This window comes from Lissotriton vulgaris, chromosome 7 (assembly GCF_964263255.1).
Source record: "Lissotriton vulgaris chromosome 7, aLisVul1.2, whole genome shotgun sequence".
Taxonomy (NCBI): domain Eukaryota; kingdom Metazoa; phylum Chordata; class Amphibia; order Caudata; family Salamandridae; genus Lissotriton; species Lissotriton vulgaris.
The window spans coordinates 231,286,102-231,299,752 of record NC_141695.1 but is presented as its reverse complement, the minus strand read 5'-3'; the positions used below and the strand labels follow the sequence as shown (position 1 = coordinate 231,299,752).

General features: G+C 43.4%; 1 protein-coding gene across 1 annotated transcript in view; it reads right to left on the bottom strand.

The window, feature by feature from the left end:
- Positions 1-13,651, bottom strand: part of LOC147701270 (IgGFc-binding protein-like) — a 1,577,064-nt gene that overhangs the window by 1,501,341 nt on the left and 62,072 nt on the right. Inside the window, exon 12 of the mRNA XM_086930001.1 lies at positions 12,219-12,302. Coding sequence (XP_086786127.1) covers positions 12,219-12,302 — 84 coding nt within the window. The remainder of the gene's footprint in view (positions 1-12,218; positions 12,303-13,651) is intronic.

The following is a 13,651-nucleotide window of genomic DNA, read 5'->3' as shown; positions in this document are numbered from 1 at the left end:
CCCACTTAACATTTTACTGTTATTTAATGATTAAGCCCCACCTCCTGACTTGTCATTTTGTATGGAGAGAGGGTTGAGTTGAAGGTTGCAGCTTCTGTGCCATTGGAAATGTCACATGCCTAAAGTCCTTTGTCCAATCCTTGGATTTTAAAAGACATATCTGCCTGATTTAGATCTTGGCGAATGGGTTACTCTGTCACAACGGTGACGGATATCCAGTCTGCTGAAATATAAATTTCATCGGTATAATGGAATTTATATTTCTGCGGGCGGGATATCTGTCACCGGTATGACTGTGTAACACATATGCCAAGATCTAAATCAAGCCTATAATATCCACAGAGGTTTCACATACATTGGTGGGATCTCCAAAGATAGGAGAATGTGATTGAAAAGGAAAAAAGGTGTTCCTCCTGACAAGGGGATAAGCAGTTAAGAGTCCTTGGTAATATTTGATACTCACATTATGAAGATATTTTGTTTTTTAAACTATTGCTTGAACTGTCTAATTCTAAAATAATATATTTTGCACATGCCTGACTTTGAGCTGTGTACATTTTTGCACTGTTTCACCAGTATAGTGTTGACTAATACCAAAAATAGTATTAGCATTGACAGTTCATTAGGTAACCATTGACTGTTATAGTTCTTTACGTACCAGGATCTGGCGAGGGAATTCTTTGCTGAGGGTTATGGTTATGCCGTAGGCCTCCAGTGTCACCACTTTGGTGTATGAAACTGTCTTGCTTCCTCGGTTGTCATTCTGAACTGTGACTGTGAAGGCAGTGAGAGAGGGATCCTTGGAGACAAGGCCAACCAGTTGATAGACGCAGGTGCCCATGAAATCGAATCTATGTCCATCAAAGGTGGTGTAGTGAGGATCTCCAGTCCCGGTGCAGGTGGAGTAGCTGACTGGGAAACAGTCTTGAACTCCATTGACCACCATGCATTTTTCGCTGTCTTTGCATTTGGTATTCTTGCAGACAACCATGCCAAGAGTTGAGTCGCACTTACAGCGCACTTCGCAGGTGTTACCAGACCAGAATTCCTCATTGGGTTTGTAGTAGAGGCCATTTGAAGTGCAGCCACAGCTTCCCACAGGGACACATTTGTCGACACTAAGGACATAGCCATCATTACATTGGCAGGTCTCCACGCAGGGTCTTGTGCAGGTGGCAGGGGCAGTTCTGTCCGAGCAGCTAGCTGGACACGCATTCCCACAGGCCTCATAGTGACTGTTCTCACCACAGGGAAGTGCTGGAAGAGACAGATAATGTATGTTAATTCACGATCATGAAAAGATCACAATAATGGAAAATAAACAGAAGCTCCAGATCTTCTTTAGAGAAGAACCATAGATGACAGAAAAGGCAGCAGCAGAATACCTGTGGCCTATGATTCTTATACATAAAATGGCACTGCAATATTTTCCTAAGGTTTGACAATACATTCATGCCCATAAAACATTACTGAATGAAACTGAATTGAATTGACTACAGAAACAGAAATTCTATGTGCACTGTAATGAGGGCTCTTACATTAAATTTCAACACAAATTAGTGGAACTTCCTGGTGTGAACTGCCATGCAGTAGTGGTTAGGTAGTTTACATACACTGTTTTCTTTTAGAGGTGAGAGAATTGGGAAGGAAAAGATCATTGTTGAATCTTAGCCCTCTTTATGAGTAAAGTAACCTTTGAGTATTGTTTAGGGGGCAACACGATTGTCTGCCCAAAACGGTATAGCTCCTGTAGTAATAGCGTGTGCAATAATAACCCAAGTTTTCTGAGGATACATCCTCCAGATCAAATCTGGAAGACTTTGTACCTGGAAAAAAGGCCTGCAATTACAAGTTATAAAATTATTTTATATTAAGTAATTATACTCTAGAAAGAGATTCATGGCCATATGTAGAAATCATGTTTTTGATTGGAAACAGTCTGATTCACAGAATTGGGCAATTTTCTAACAGCAAAAATGTTTCTATATATCTACTAATCATAAACTGTGTTTTAGTAACATGTGCTATTCAGTATTTGGAAGGAGATTGTTCAGGGTATCCCTTCCAAATACAGAATCACAACACTTCAGAGGAGGAGGTAAGCATTCGCAAATGGTAAGGGGGTCTCCTAGAAGAGTAGGTGCTAGTCCTATGGACCCCTGCCTATTCTTAAAAAATGGAACTGAAGTCGTATTTTCCTATTTTAAACGTGATTCGTTTTTTTAAAGGAAAACTGGCTGCATAAAAAACGATTGCTTTACAAAAACAAAACACAGGTATGGTGGTCTGCTGACCTCAGCAGGCCACCATCCCTTTGATGGCAACCATTCCTACTGGTTCGCAAATTGCACCTATCTCATAAATATTCATGAGGTAGGTTTATTTGCAAATGTATTAGGAATGGCTATTTTAAGAAATCTTTATTTTGTACATTGGGAAGTCGCAATTCCTATTTTCTGTACATATGGTCCCAGATGTATGCAAATCAGGCTTGGTCCTGCTCTAATAGGAACAATCCAGCCAGAATTGCTAGGTTGACACCATTCTCTGTGTTACTTTAATGTACAGGGCAAGCCCTTATGTTAGACCTGGCCCTCTGTGCAGGGTCACCTCCATACCTTTTGCCTTCATCCTTCTATTTTCCTTTGCTGAATTTGTTTTTGGTGGGCTTAGCACTTATTTCCTGTAAATTAAATGCTATCATTAGGTGTACAGTGCTGCTCCAACAAATGATGGACCGAATGCTGAATGAATCAAAGATTCACCCCAAGTCAATAGATCTGGCTGAAATCAATTGTTTTTTTGCTCACTACGCCACCTAGTTTGGACCCAGCCACATGCAACTCAGTCTTGAATATGCACCTCATGGGAACAGTCCAGCCCAAACTGCCAAGATGGGTCCTCCCTGGACGGGAAACAAGCATCCTGGGACCAGTTTTGGGGTTACACCCCTCATCAGCCAGGCGCAGCACCATTAGGCCTACAGCACATATTGTGCCACCCACTCTAGTAGACCTGTAAAAGTCCGAGGCCTGCCATTGCAGCCTGAAAGCAGTGTCTTACTGCCATGTTGTCTTGTCATTTAAACCCCCTTGCCAAGCCTTAAACTTCAATTTTGTTACATATAAGTCACCCCTAAAGCAGGCCCTAGTTAGCCCATTTGGCATGGTGCTGTGTAATTAAATTGTTGAATATGTATTTTTAAGTTTTCGTTTTTAGCTACTGTGAGGTCTACTCCTTCCATGGAATAACATTGAAGATTTCTTAGTACATTTAGTAAGTTGTAATTCCTAATTGAGCTCATGTTTCATACCTATATATTTATAATTATAAATTCTCTTTAATGGTAAAGTCTGCTTTTTCATTACAGTTCTGAAAATGCCACTTTTAGAAAGTTCTTGGGTCACATGACAGGGTGTAGCTGACAGTTAGACTTTGTGAATTCCTCCCAGACAGGCACATAATGGAGGTATAAGATGTGGCTCAATAGGCCACCCGCTTGCAGGATGGGAAGTGCAGACCTCAACACAATGCCGCTCACTACTTATTAGCCAGTTCTCTGCCTTGACACAAAGGGCCCACTGACTCTGTATTATCACTGCAAGCCAAGGCAGGGAAGTCAGGACATTCGACTTCAAATAACCTTTCCAGCAGCTTTCCCCACCTTCAAGAAGAAGGGCACCCGTGTATAAAAATAGGACGTTTAGACCCACTCTTCAGTTATCTGCTGGACCTTCGATAGGTTTCTCAGAAGATCCCCGACTGCGGTGACCTGCTGTGCACACTGACAGAATGCTGCTGTACCTGGAAGAACTGCTTTGCTGCCGGGAGCCTGCCCTAAAACCTCAATGGCCAGACCTGCTGTTGAGCCCTGCATCTACACCTGAACCTAGGACTGCCAGAAGTGACTGCAAGGGCTAGTTTACTGGCTTCCTGCTCAGAACAACAAGGACATACCAGCCAGGTTCTCACCATTCCTGGACCCTTGGTTTTGTTGCTAAAGGTCCAGATGGTCCAGATGGTCAATTTCCGAAATTGAGAACTTAAAAAAAATTTGGCCAAAAAATGCTCTGAGAACCAGGGGAAGATCGGGATCAACCTGCAAGCCTATCTGCCCGAGGTGTATTGCCGGTCGGATTGATTTGCGGCTTCTCCCACTGCATTCTTCTCCACAGCAGCAAATCTGTTTCAGCAGTCCTTCCGCAAAGGGGTATCCGACCTTGTAGAACTATCTTCAGCCACAGCCTTCTACCTCGTCCTTCTGGAATTTTTCTCCTTCCATTTCAGTGACTGTGTCTGTATGTAGAAATCTTCCTCGTGGCTTCAACGCAAGGCCATATGTTGAAGATTCTCCATCCCCGGACATCTCCGGCAACCGTGCCCTGCTAAACTTTAGCTTCTCGGACATTTTTATTCAGAATTTTTTCTAAGTCTGAAGTCAAACACCGACTGGGCCCAATTCACTTCTTGTATATGAACCGTGCTTTATTGCGGTCGACCTTAACGTTCAACTTTGAGCCAAATCTCACGCAACTAAATACTCACGGTTAGCAATTTGATCTTTTATGTGCTATTTTGCACCTTAAACTTTAAAAATTCATAACTTCTACTGATTGGAGTTTTGTCATTCTGGTGTCAAACTATTTACTAAAATGTGTTCTATATTCTTCTAAATTGGTTAGGGATTTTTTATTGTGTTACATGTAAAAAACTGAGCTAAATATAAAAAGCCCCACTCCGAAAAAATAGATCTGAAATTCAGTATTGGAAGCACTGTGAAAACATTTTTGAATAGTTGGGTCATTCCAAAGTAAAATTAAAGATGAGGACGATGGCTCATAAGAAAGAAGAATCTATTAGGCAGGCAAGAGTGAATGTTTATAACTGAGAATAAACCTACCACTGAAAATAGAAAAAGAGAAGTACAATATTTAAAAAATGAGAGGTCGGAATGTCATTATATAACCATCGAAACAAAAACCCACACAACGCAAATTGCTTTTTTCCAAACTAAGGGCTTGAGTGTACATAGATCTCCTATGGCGAGATACAAGCTTTTTGATGATATCACCATTTTAATAGCACCTTAAATCAGTGGCGACACTAGGGGGGTGCGGACCGCACCGGGTGACACCACCACATGAGGTGGCAACGTGAGCCTCTCGAATATTTCTGTATTGGAACTCCTTAACTCCTGCCATCCAATCCATCTCCAAGCGGGTAAGCCAGCATGCTGCGAGAGCTGTCGCCTGCAATGAACGCCTCTCACGAGACTGGAGCAGCTGTCACATTGAGTGCATGGCAGGGCAGCGGCTGCGGTGGTAATAGCTTGTTTGAAACTTGATAAACACACAGTACCTCGCCCGCAGCTGCTAAGGCTCTGTGTGCATCCCAAAAGCTGTTTCAGAGCTCATGAATGCAAATCACATGTTATCTCACAGAGAGGCAGGGCCCTCTCGAGGGAAGCGCTTCTTACTGTCGGCTCCGTTCTCCCTAAATGCGCAAGGCCTGTGGTGCGTGCCACCACTTACATCTCCACACCGGAATCAGCTGGAACGTCATACCGGCATCTTAAGGGACATCCTTCTGTTAGCGGTGCATGCTCAGTGCTCTATTGTGGCACCACCGTACCACTACAGGACAGTACCGAAGGCTCTTCTCTGGCACCACAGTACCACTATGGGTGGGTACTGAAGGCTGTGAGGTGGGGGTATCCCCCCTCCCGCTAAGAGGAGCGTACACCCTGGGGAGAAGGACTCTGAAGTTGCTGAATTGCCTGTTTTTGTGTTTTCTCCCTAAGCAGGTTTAATACAGATAATTCATTACTCTGACAGGACCGGCTCCACAATGTGCGCACGTGGCCCCCGCCAGCAAACATTGCCCTGCCTCAAACATGCTCCCTCCCCATACTGAAGCAAGACAAAGAGGCGAATGGCTGCCTTACACACCTGGTGTGGCTGGGAGGGATGGAGAATGAGGGTGGCTGGATGATGGACTCACTAGGGGAGGGAATAAGGGTCTGAGAGGACACAAACATCTGTCTGCATCATCTACCACTACAGCAGGTGCGGCGCGTCCATTGGGGCGTAGCCCCACTAAGCCCCATGGGCCCACCGCGCCGTCACTGAAATAAAAATAAAAATATAGAATGATCGCGCTACCCGCCGGCCGGGAATCCGGTAGACACCCGACTTTTCCGGAGTGCGCAGGGGGGCAGGGGGGTCTGGGCCTGCTGCAGCTTGAGTGACAGTCCACTGAGCTGCAGCAGTACTGCACAAGTGAATGTTTGGGCAGAAACTAGCCCGAGCATGCGCAGATAGTTACCCTGCTGAAGTCCCCCTTAGAGAGAGGACAAGGGGGCGGGCCGCAGCCTCCGGGGTTCTAAAGGGCGACTGGGCAAGCAGTCATGGTGCCCCCTAGCCAATCCTGGCGCTGCATGCAGCGCCAGGATTGGCTAGTCCAGTGGTCCACGTGCAGGCCAATCAGTGTGTGACTTTGCGCCATCCTCTACCGTAACATACATTAAGTACATATGTCACACTGTGTGTGTGTGGGGAGGGGGAGGGGGGTTCACTTCTGCCTCCCAAGCAGCATCAGACGCTGCCCTCTTCAGTGACTATCAGCGCATTACAAAATGAGCTCGCATGGGAGAAAGCGGGGATTCCCATTTTGGTGTGAAGTTGTAGAAATTTATACATGACTTTGGGCTCAATATGTATGTTCTGATTTTGGTGTGAAGTTGTGGAAATGTATACATGACTTTGGGCTCAATATATATGTTCTGATTTTGGTGGGAAGTTGTAAAAATGTATACATGACTTTGGTGTGAATATGTACCATCAAAACTGCAGGGCCACACCAAAGGGGAGAGGATGTGGTCTGACGGTTAGCGCGGCCGACTTTGGTGCTGTAAAACCAGGTTCGAGCCTCTTATCGAGCCATAAAAATTTATACATGACTTTGGTGTTAAATAAATAGATGTTTTAAAAGACAAATAAAAATAATGTTCCGACTAAGGTGTGAAATTGGTTTCGAACAAATACATGTTTTAAAAACAATTAATATTAATCATGTATCATTGGTGCTGGAGTACAAGGTTCGGGACTGGTATTGAACACTGACAAGCTGTGTGCAAGTTATATGGTCATAAAAATACATGAATGATGGATGGATGCAGGGTAGGTGCATTAATGATTATTGGGTAGATGGGTGGGTGGTTGGGTGCATGGATGGATGCATGCATGATGGGTGGATGCATGGTGGATGGATGCATGAATGATGGATGCAGGATGGATGGGTGGGTGGATGGATGGATGGGTGGATGCATGAATGAATGATGTATGGATGCAGGATGGATGGGTGGATGCATGAATGATGTATGGATGGATGCATGGATGCATGCATGATGGGTTGATGGATGGATGGGTGGATGCATGAATGAATGATTTATGGATGCTGGATGGGTGGGTGGATGGATGGGTGGATGCATGAATGATGTATGGATGGATGCAAGGTAGTTCAGGCTCGCTCGCTGCGCTCGCTCGCTGCGGTGCAATATGCAAATAAGTTTACGCCCCACCACTGTCAAATGTCACCAGCCGCCCCTGCACTACAGTAAGCATTTCTGAAGAATAGAAGGTCAGTGCTGGGGGAGGCACGCTGATGAACATTGTCAGCTGGAGCAGGGATCCAGCAAGGACCTTAGCGCTTTGAAATATGGCGCCTGAAGACAGATGAGCAGGCGAAAGGAGAGAGCACCACAAACCTGTCAAATACATAGAGGAGCGACACAGAAGATGAGGGGATGCAGGCAGAGCGCACAAAGAGACGCAAGGCTGTTGAAAGAACCTTGCGCTCTTCATTTTATAGAGCAGCTTCGGGATTGGCTGGGCTGGGCAGGTCAGTGGAAAGCAGAAACTGAGAGGCGGATCCTCTCACAAAGAATAAAGATCAGCGCACGTCCGTTTGGCTCATGAACAGTTCTTAGATATAAACACAGAGTTTGGAAACCCAGCTCCAGGGTCAACACAATAAACATATTTTCTCTTTCGAGCCAGGTGAGAGAAAAGGCTTTAATTTTTACACATTACAAATTACACAACCTGCTGCCTTTCCGAAAGCTTCTAAAGACTTGGCTGTTCCCGTAACCATGTTCTACGCACTCGCCTGATCCATTTGGTTCATCTGTTAGCGCTGGGACGCTCACGGGCAGCCATGCGCTTTAGAAATCCCATTACAAATTACAAATTACCCTTTAGAAATCCCATTACAAATTTTCTTTATGATAATATGCCGTCACCAACTTTTGTAACTGGGGAACTGTGGTCAAGTCCTCCTGACATCAGCTCAACATCCTGTGACTCTCAGCAAATCAATTAATCTATTTATGCTTAAAAAGGACTCGGACTTGTGAAATTTAACTGGTGTTCTTGCAGAGTTTTCTCATCCAATTTCATTGGTCTGAGTTTGCAACATATATACAAAAAATAGTAGTGCACACATGCTCGCTTTTTTTTACTTTGGAAACAGTTTTTTACGCCCTGCTACTTTTAAATCTCATCAGCCACCAGTGAGGCATGCGCTGCCGTCCAGCCAATTACAAAGCTAATGGAAGTGGGTTTTCAAAATCCGGGCCTCACCAGCACAGTGCGGCAGCCCAGAGTTCAAACCCACACTGAAATGAATTAATAAAAAAAATTACGCAATATCATGGAGGGCAACATAGCAATGGTGGTTTGCCTGATACGTTTACCTTTAATGAAAGGTGTTAAGTCTCTGGACTTTTTATCTTCTTTGTGCCATGCCATGCTTTGTGCTAGAGCGTTATTTGGCACTGGCAGACTCGGAGGAGGTCCATCATGGGGTAAGTCGTGAGGGGGTGACACCATGAGTTACCGCACTGGGTGACACCAACCCTAGTGACGCCACTGCATTAAATAGGCTTTTTTTAATGAGATGAAGTTTTATATGTTTTTGTGGGTTCGCTTTGAAGTGCTTCAGATAGAATTAATAAGCCAGTTGATTAAGATGTATTTTATTATCTATGCAATTATGCAGTAGATGACCATAGACTTTTCAAAAAAGTGAACTGAGATTACTTAGAGAGCTGGTTTGTGACATTTACCAATAATGCGTCCCTAGTTGCTTTCTTAATATATCATGATGAAGCACTCTAACCATGGTTACAAATACATAGGACCTTTAATATAAATCCAGCCCTAAAGTTTCATATTTAACAAAAGATTGAGTTACTTACGACATCCAGCGGGGGTTCTCCAGTCGTAGATTTTCACCCCTTCCTTCCTGCAGGTGGCTGCATAGACACTGAGGGCTTGGCACAAGAATTGCTTGGCACCTCCATTGATACAAACGTCATAGAGGCAGCTATCAAAGAAATTATCCGGGTTGAACTTGCTGTGGCACTCACGGAAAGCGCCATTAGTGGTTTTGCTGATGATGCCGCAAAATTGCTCGCTTCCATACAGCGCCCTCTTGCTCTCATCACAGGTCGGGCATACCCCTTTACAGACATGGAAACAGAAGGGGTCTCGGTCTTGAACCTGCCAGCTCTTGGCCCAGTCTACGATAGATGTGACTTTGGTGCCATCAGGAGTCTGCATTTCATCCCCAGCGTTCTGGTTGAAGTTTCCGCAGAGACCACAAGTGGCTCCATAGTAGCTGCTTGGAATGGTTATTATTAAATGCCAGTTCCACTCATAGGACACCTGGAGCCCGAAATCTGTCTGCAGAAGGGCCACGGCCCCACTTTGTACCACTTGTATCTGCCCATCGTTCAGTGTAACCGGCAGACTGGTGACTTCATCGTTGATCTAGAAACAGAAGACAAAATTAGTTACTCCACCTGCTCGACACATCTACTTGCCCTCTGCATAGTTACCATGGCATGGATATGTCTCTAAAACTGTACTGTTTTAACCTTGTCTCCCCTCTAGGCATGCTGCAGCTCTTTCACAGCGCGGAGATACCCCATGGTGGGTGATTCGGGCACTTTATAAATTAATAAAATATGAAATATCAAATTATGAAGATGGTGAGCTGCATCATCAAGCAACTCCTTGTCAAACCACCAGGAAATATTCCTACATCCACCTCTTTCCTTCCTATCCTCTCTCATCTTTTCCTTTACTGTTGTGACCTTCACTGAACGCCCCCAACAATCTCCTTCCCCTCTGCACCATAAAACCCTACTTTTTATGTTCCTTCTTGCCCTCTCATTCTTCTTTTGTATGATCTGTAAAACGTACAAGGTTTACAGTGCTCTCTTAATTTGTAATGATGTTTGCATTAATTAGTACGTATATACACAGGGGGACGTTTCACAAAAGTCACTTTTATATTTGTATACTGCACACCTCTCCTTTTTATTAATTATAATTCATGTCTTTAAGTCTGTACACTAAATGTGCATATTGGGTGATCCATAGAAATCACCATGCACTTGGTATGCTGAATGTTTATGGAAAGGCATGCACAACTAGGGCCTAAATCCGATTGTGTGTGCACTATATTGCATACCTAAGACCAATAAAGATTATCATTGTCGGTTAGGAAAATGTTTTGATACAATCATCTTGTTGAAGAAATTCTTTAGGGATCTGGTCCTATTTCTCTTTATGTACAATTATTTATGAATTACTCCAGAATTAGGAGGGAAACAAGCGAAATTGGAGGATTTATTTTTCATGTTTTCATTAAACAACAAACATTTGGTGTAATTGCTTTATTTTGACTTTGTGTTTCTAATTTCTATTGCCTGTCCTCAACCAATCCTTCAACACTAGACAGATCGTCTCTGTAACTCTAGTAACCCCTGATAGGGCAACCTTCCTCCATGTCTGCAAACCCTGAGCCTATGTTCATCTCCCTCAATAGCTCTTGGCCAGGATCTCTTTATCCAATCGCTCTTATCTCTGCACCAACGGTTCCTCATGTATGATCATTCTGCAGGAGCCGGGACTAACATCCTAATCCTTCTGCCATCTTCACCAATACTGACATCTTAAAGGCTAGTTCCCTGCTACCTTAAAAGCCTCGGCCTAAACTGTTGATATCTTAGCAGACCTACCTTAGCAGACCTAGAGCTTATACCTATTTAGAATCCAGGCCCAGATTTATCATTTTTTCATGCAGTGCAACGCAGCAAGCCACCTACATCCACTGGGTGGAAAGAAAAGTGCAGGAATGCGCCATATTTATTATAATACGACGCACTCCTGTCCTTTCCTAGAGCTTGTGCCCTTTTTGTTATCCAGCTTTAACGCAGTACCCTTGCGTCATTGTCTAGGATTGTGTTTTTGCAGGAAGGGACACCTTCTCACTTAGGTTTTGCAACACCCTTGCGCCCCCTTCCGTGGCGCAAGGAAGACTCGAAGCCTTGATGAATCTGTCCCTTAATATAGACTTGCTTCTTGTATATAAAACAAATACAAATTTGACATTTGATGGAAGCCAATCTTTGGGCTTGCAATTGTCTCTTCTACTCCTAACAATTCCATCAGTAGTCGATCATTACGCCATACGGAAATAATCTAATTTTAAAGTACTTGGAATGTGAATCAATCAGAGTACCCATAAAGCATCAAGGTTTAAACAGAACTAGGGATTTAATACCTTCTCAAAAATTACATTCGTGGATTGATTTCCAGTTCCTTCTAATTGACAAAGTAGCTTGGGATAGTTTGGAATGTGGGTGGCAGAATGACATTATTTCCAGTATTATTGTTGGTCCAGTATTAATTTAGTGCAGGTGTCCAAGCGTCTTAAAAATGTTATTTTATTACATTCTCTGTCAGGATTCTTGCTTTAAGTAGTGATATTTTTGGCTTCAATGGCAGTTAATCAATGGACACAATCAGATTACCTGTTCCTGTTTTAACCTAAGTGAATGCCACAAAAGACAAATTACAAAAGTATTTTTTGTTGCTTTTCGACTATCACTGTCAGATTACTCACCCTTATCTTTCCAATTTCACCCTTGTAGATGGATATCTTGTAGCCGTACACATAGATGTTAACCAATCGCACATAGGAAACCACTTGGTTCCCTCGGTTGTCGTTCTTCTCATCAATGACGAAGGGGACGAGCGTAGGGTCAGTGCCGCAGTACTTAGAAATGGTGTAGGAACATGTGCCCTGGAAGTCATAGTTGTACCCATCATAGGTATGGTAGTGAGGATCTCCCCATCCCCAGCAGGTGCCTGAATAGTCTGGCACACACACTGGGTTTCCATCCTTGATCTTACAGGTCTCCTTTGTTCGGCATTTCATAGATTTGCAAGGGTCTGAAACATGGCATAACATGTAGATTTTAGAATTTAGTGAGTTTATTTTGGCAGTTTTACCACCCTGGCAAGAAAGGTGGTAATTGAACATTAGCTATCATTCTCGCTAACCAGGTCAGACGTTTATTGATCAAAAAGATTGGACTACTATTATGCTTATAGACTTATTGTATTGACATTTGAAAAGGCCAGTGATTGAATATTCTCATTCTCCCTCTAACAACCTCCCCACCTCTATCCACACATAAGAAAGCTTGCAAGAGCCATAATTGCACAAAAGATATAGAAAAAGCGATTAATATCTGTTCTCAGTATGTTTTTAATGAATGTTGGCTTAAGCCGATGATATTTGCTCACAGCACCTCACGAAATTATCTAATACTTCAAATGTTCGTGTCACTGCATTGACAAAAGAGCAGAAGTAACACCAATCATTTGTGCTGAAAGAATGTAAACCCATCATGACTACAATGCCAAAAGAACTAAGGTCTAACACTGTTATTGAAGGCATACTAATCATGCCAGAAAATAGGTCCATCAGATGTACAGCACCAGTAAATTCCATCAAAATGATAATAGCAGGTATTATGCTCACCTGAATTTTTCTTCCACATAAATGAATATTAAAATCACAGTTCCAATTATGTTTTTCTGAGGTAGAGCTCTCATAAAAACACCACTCCTTTTCCACTCGAGCTAATTTGAAGTAGAACTACTTTGAGATCTATGCCGGACATCAATACAGTGCTGTCTAGATTACAAATCCAGATTGGCTTAGTAAACTCATTTGACTTGGAATACCATTTCATCTGCCAGTCATACCCTCAACACATGTCCATGAAACTTAGTTTGAACATCTCTACTTCCTCCAGCAGGATACTCCTGCCAGCTGCAGCGATGCCAGTTCTATGGACCTCTCCCTGCACTTACTTGTGCTGTACCTCGTCTATAGGGAATCGACTATCTGCTAAGTCTTGATGTGGATTCTTCAAAGATTAATCAAGAGCGAGTCTTCCACTTCTCCTTGCAGATCTCCAGGTGCAGATCTGTAATAATTTCTGTAGAGTGTACAACTCTAGTGGGTCATTTCCGTTTGTTCAATCCTCCCACCCCCTAACTCCACTCCACTTGCACAGCAACTCACACTGATGCCACTTGTTGGTAGACTTTCCATGAGGAGCAGGGTCTAGACTGAGTTGCATATGGCTAGGTCTAAACTGTGGTGGCGTGGTGAGCAAAAGATCAGTGTATTTAACCCAGATCTCTAGACTGGGGGTGAATGTTTGATTTGTTCAGCATTCCGTCCATCATCTGTGTGTCTTTTGCTTTCTCGCCCTAAGTGCCCCGGG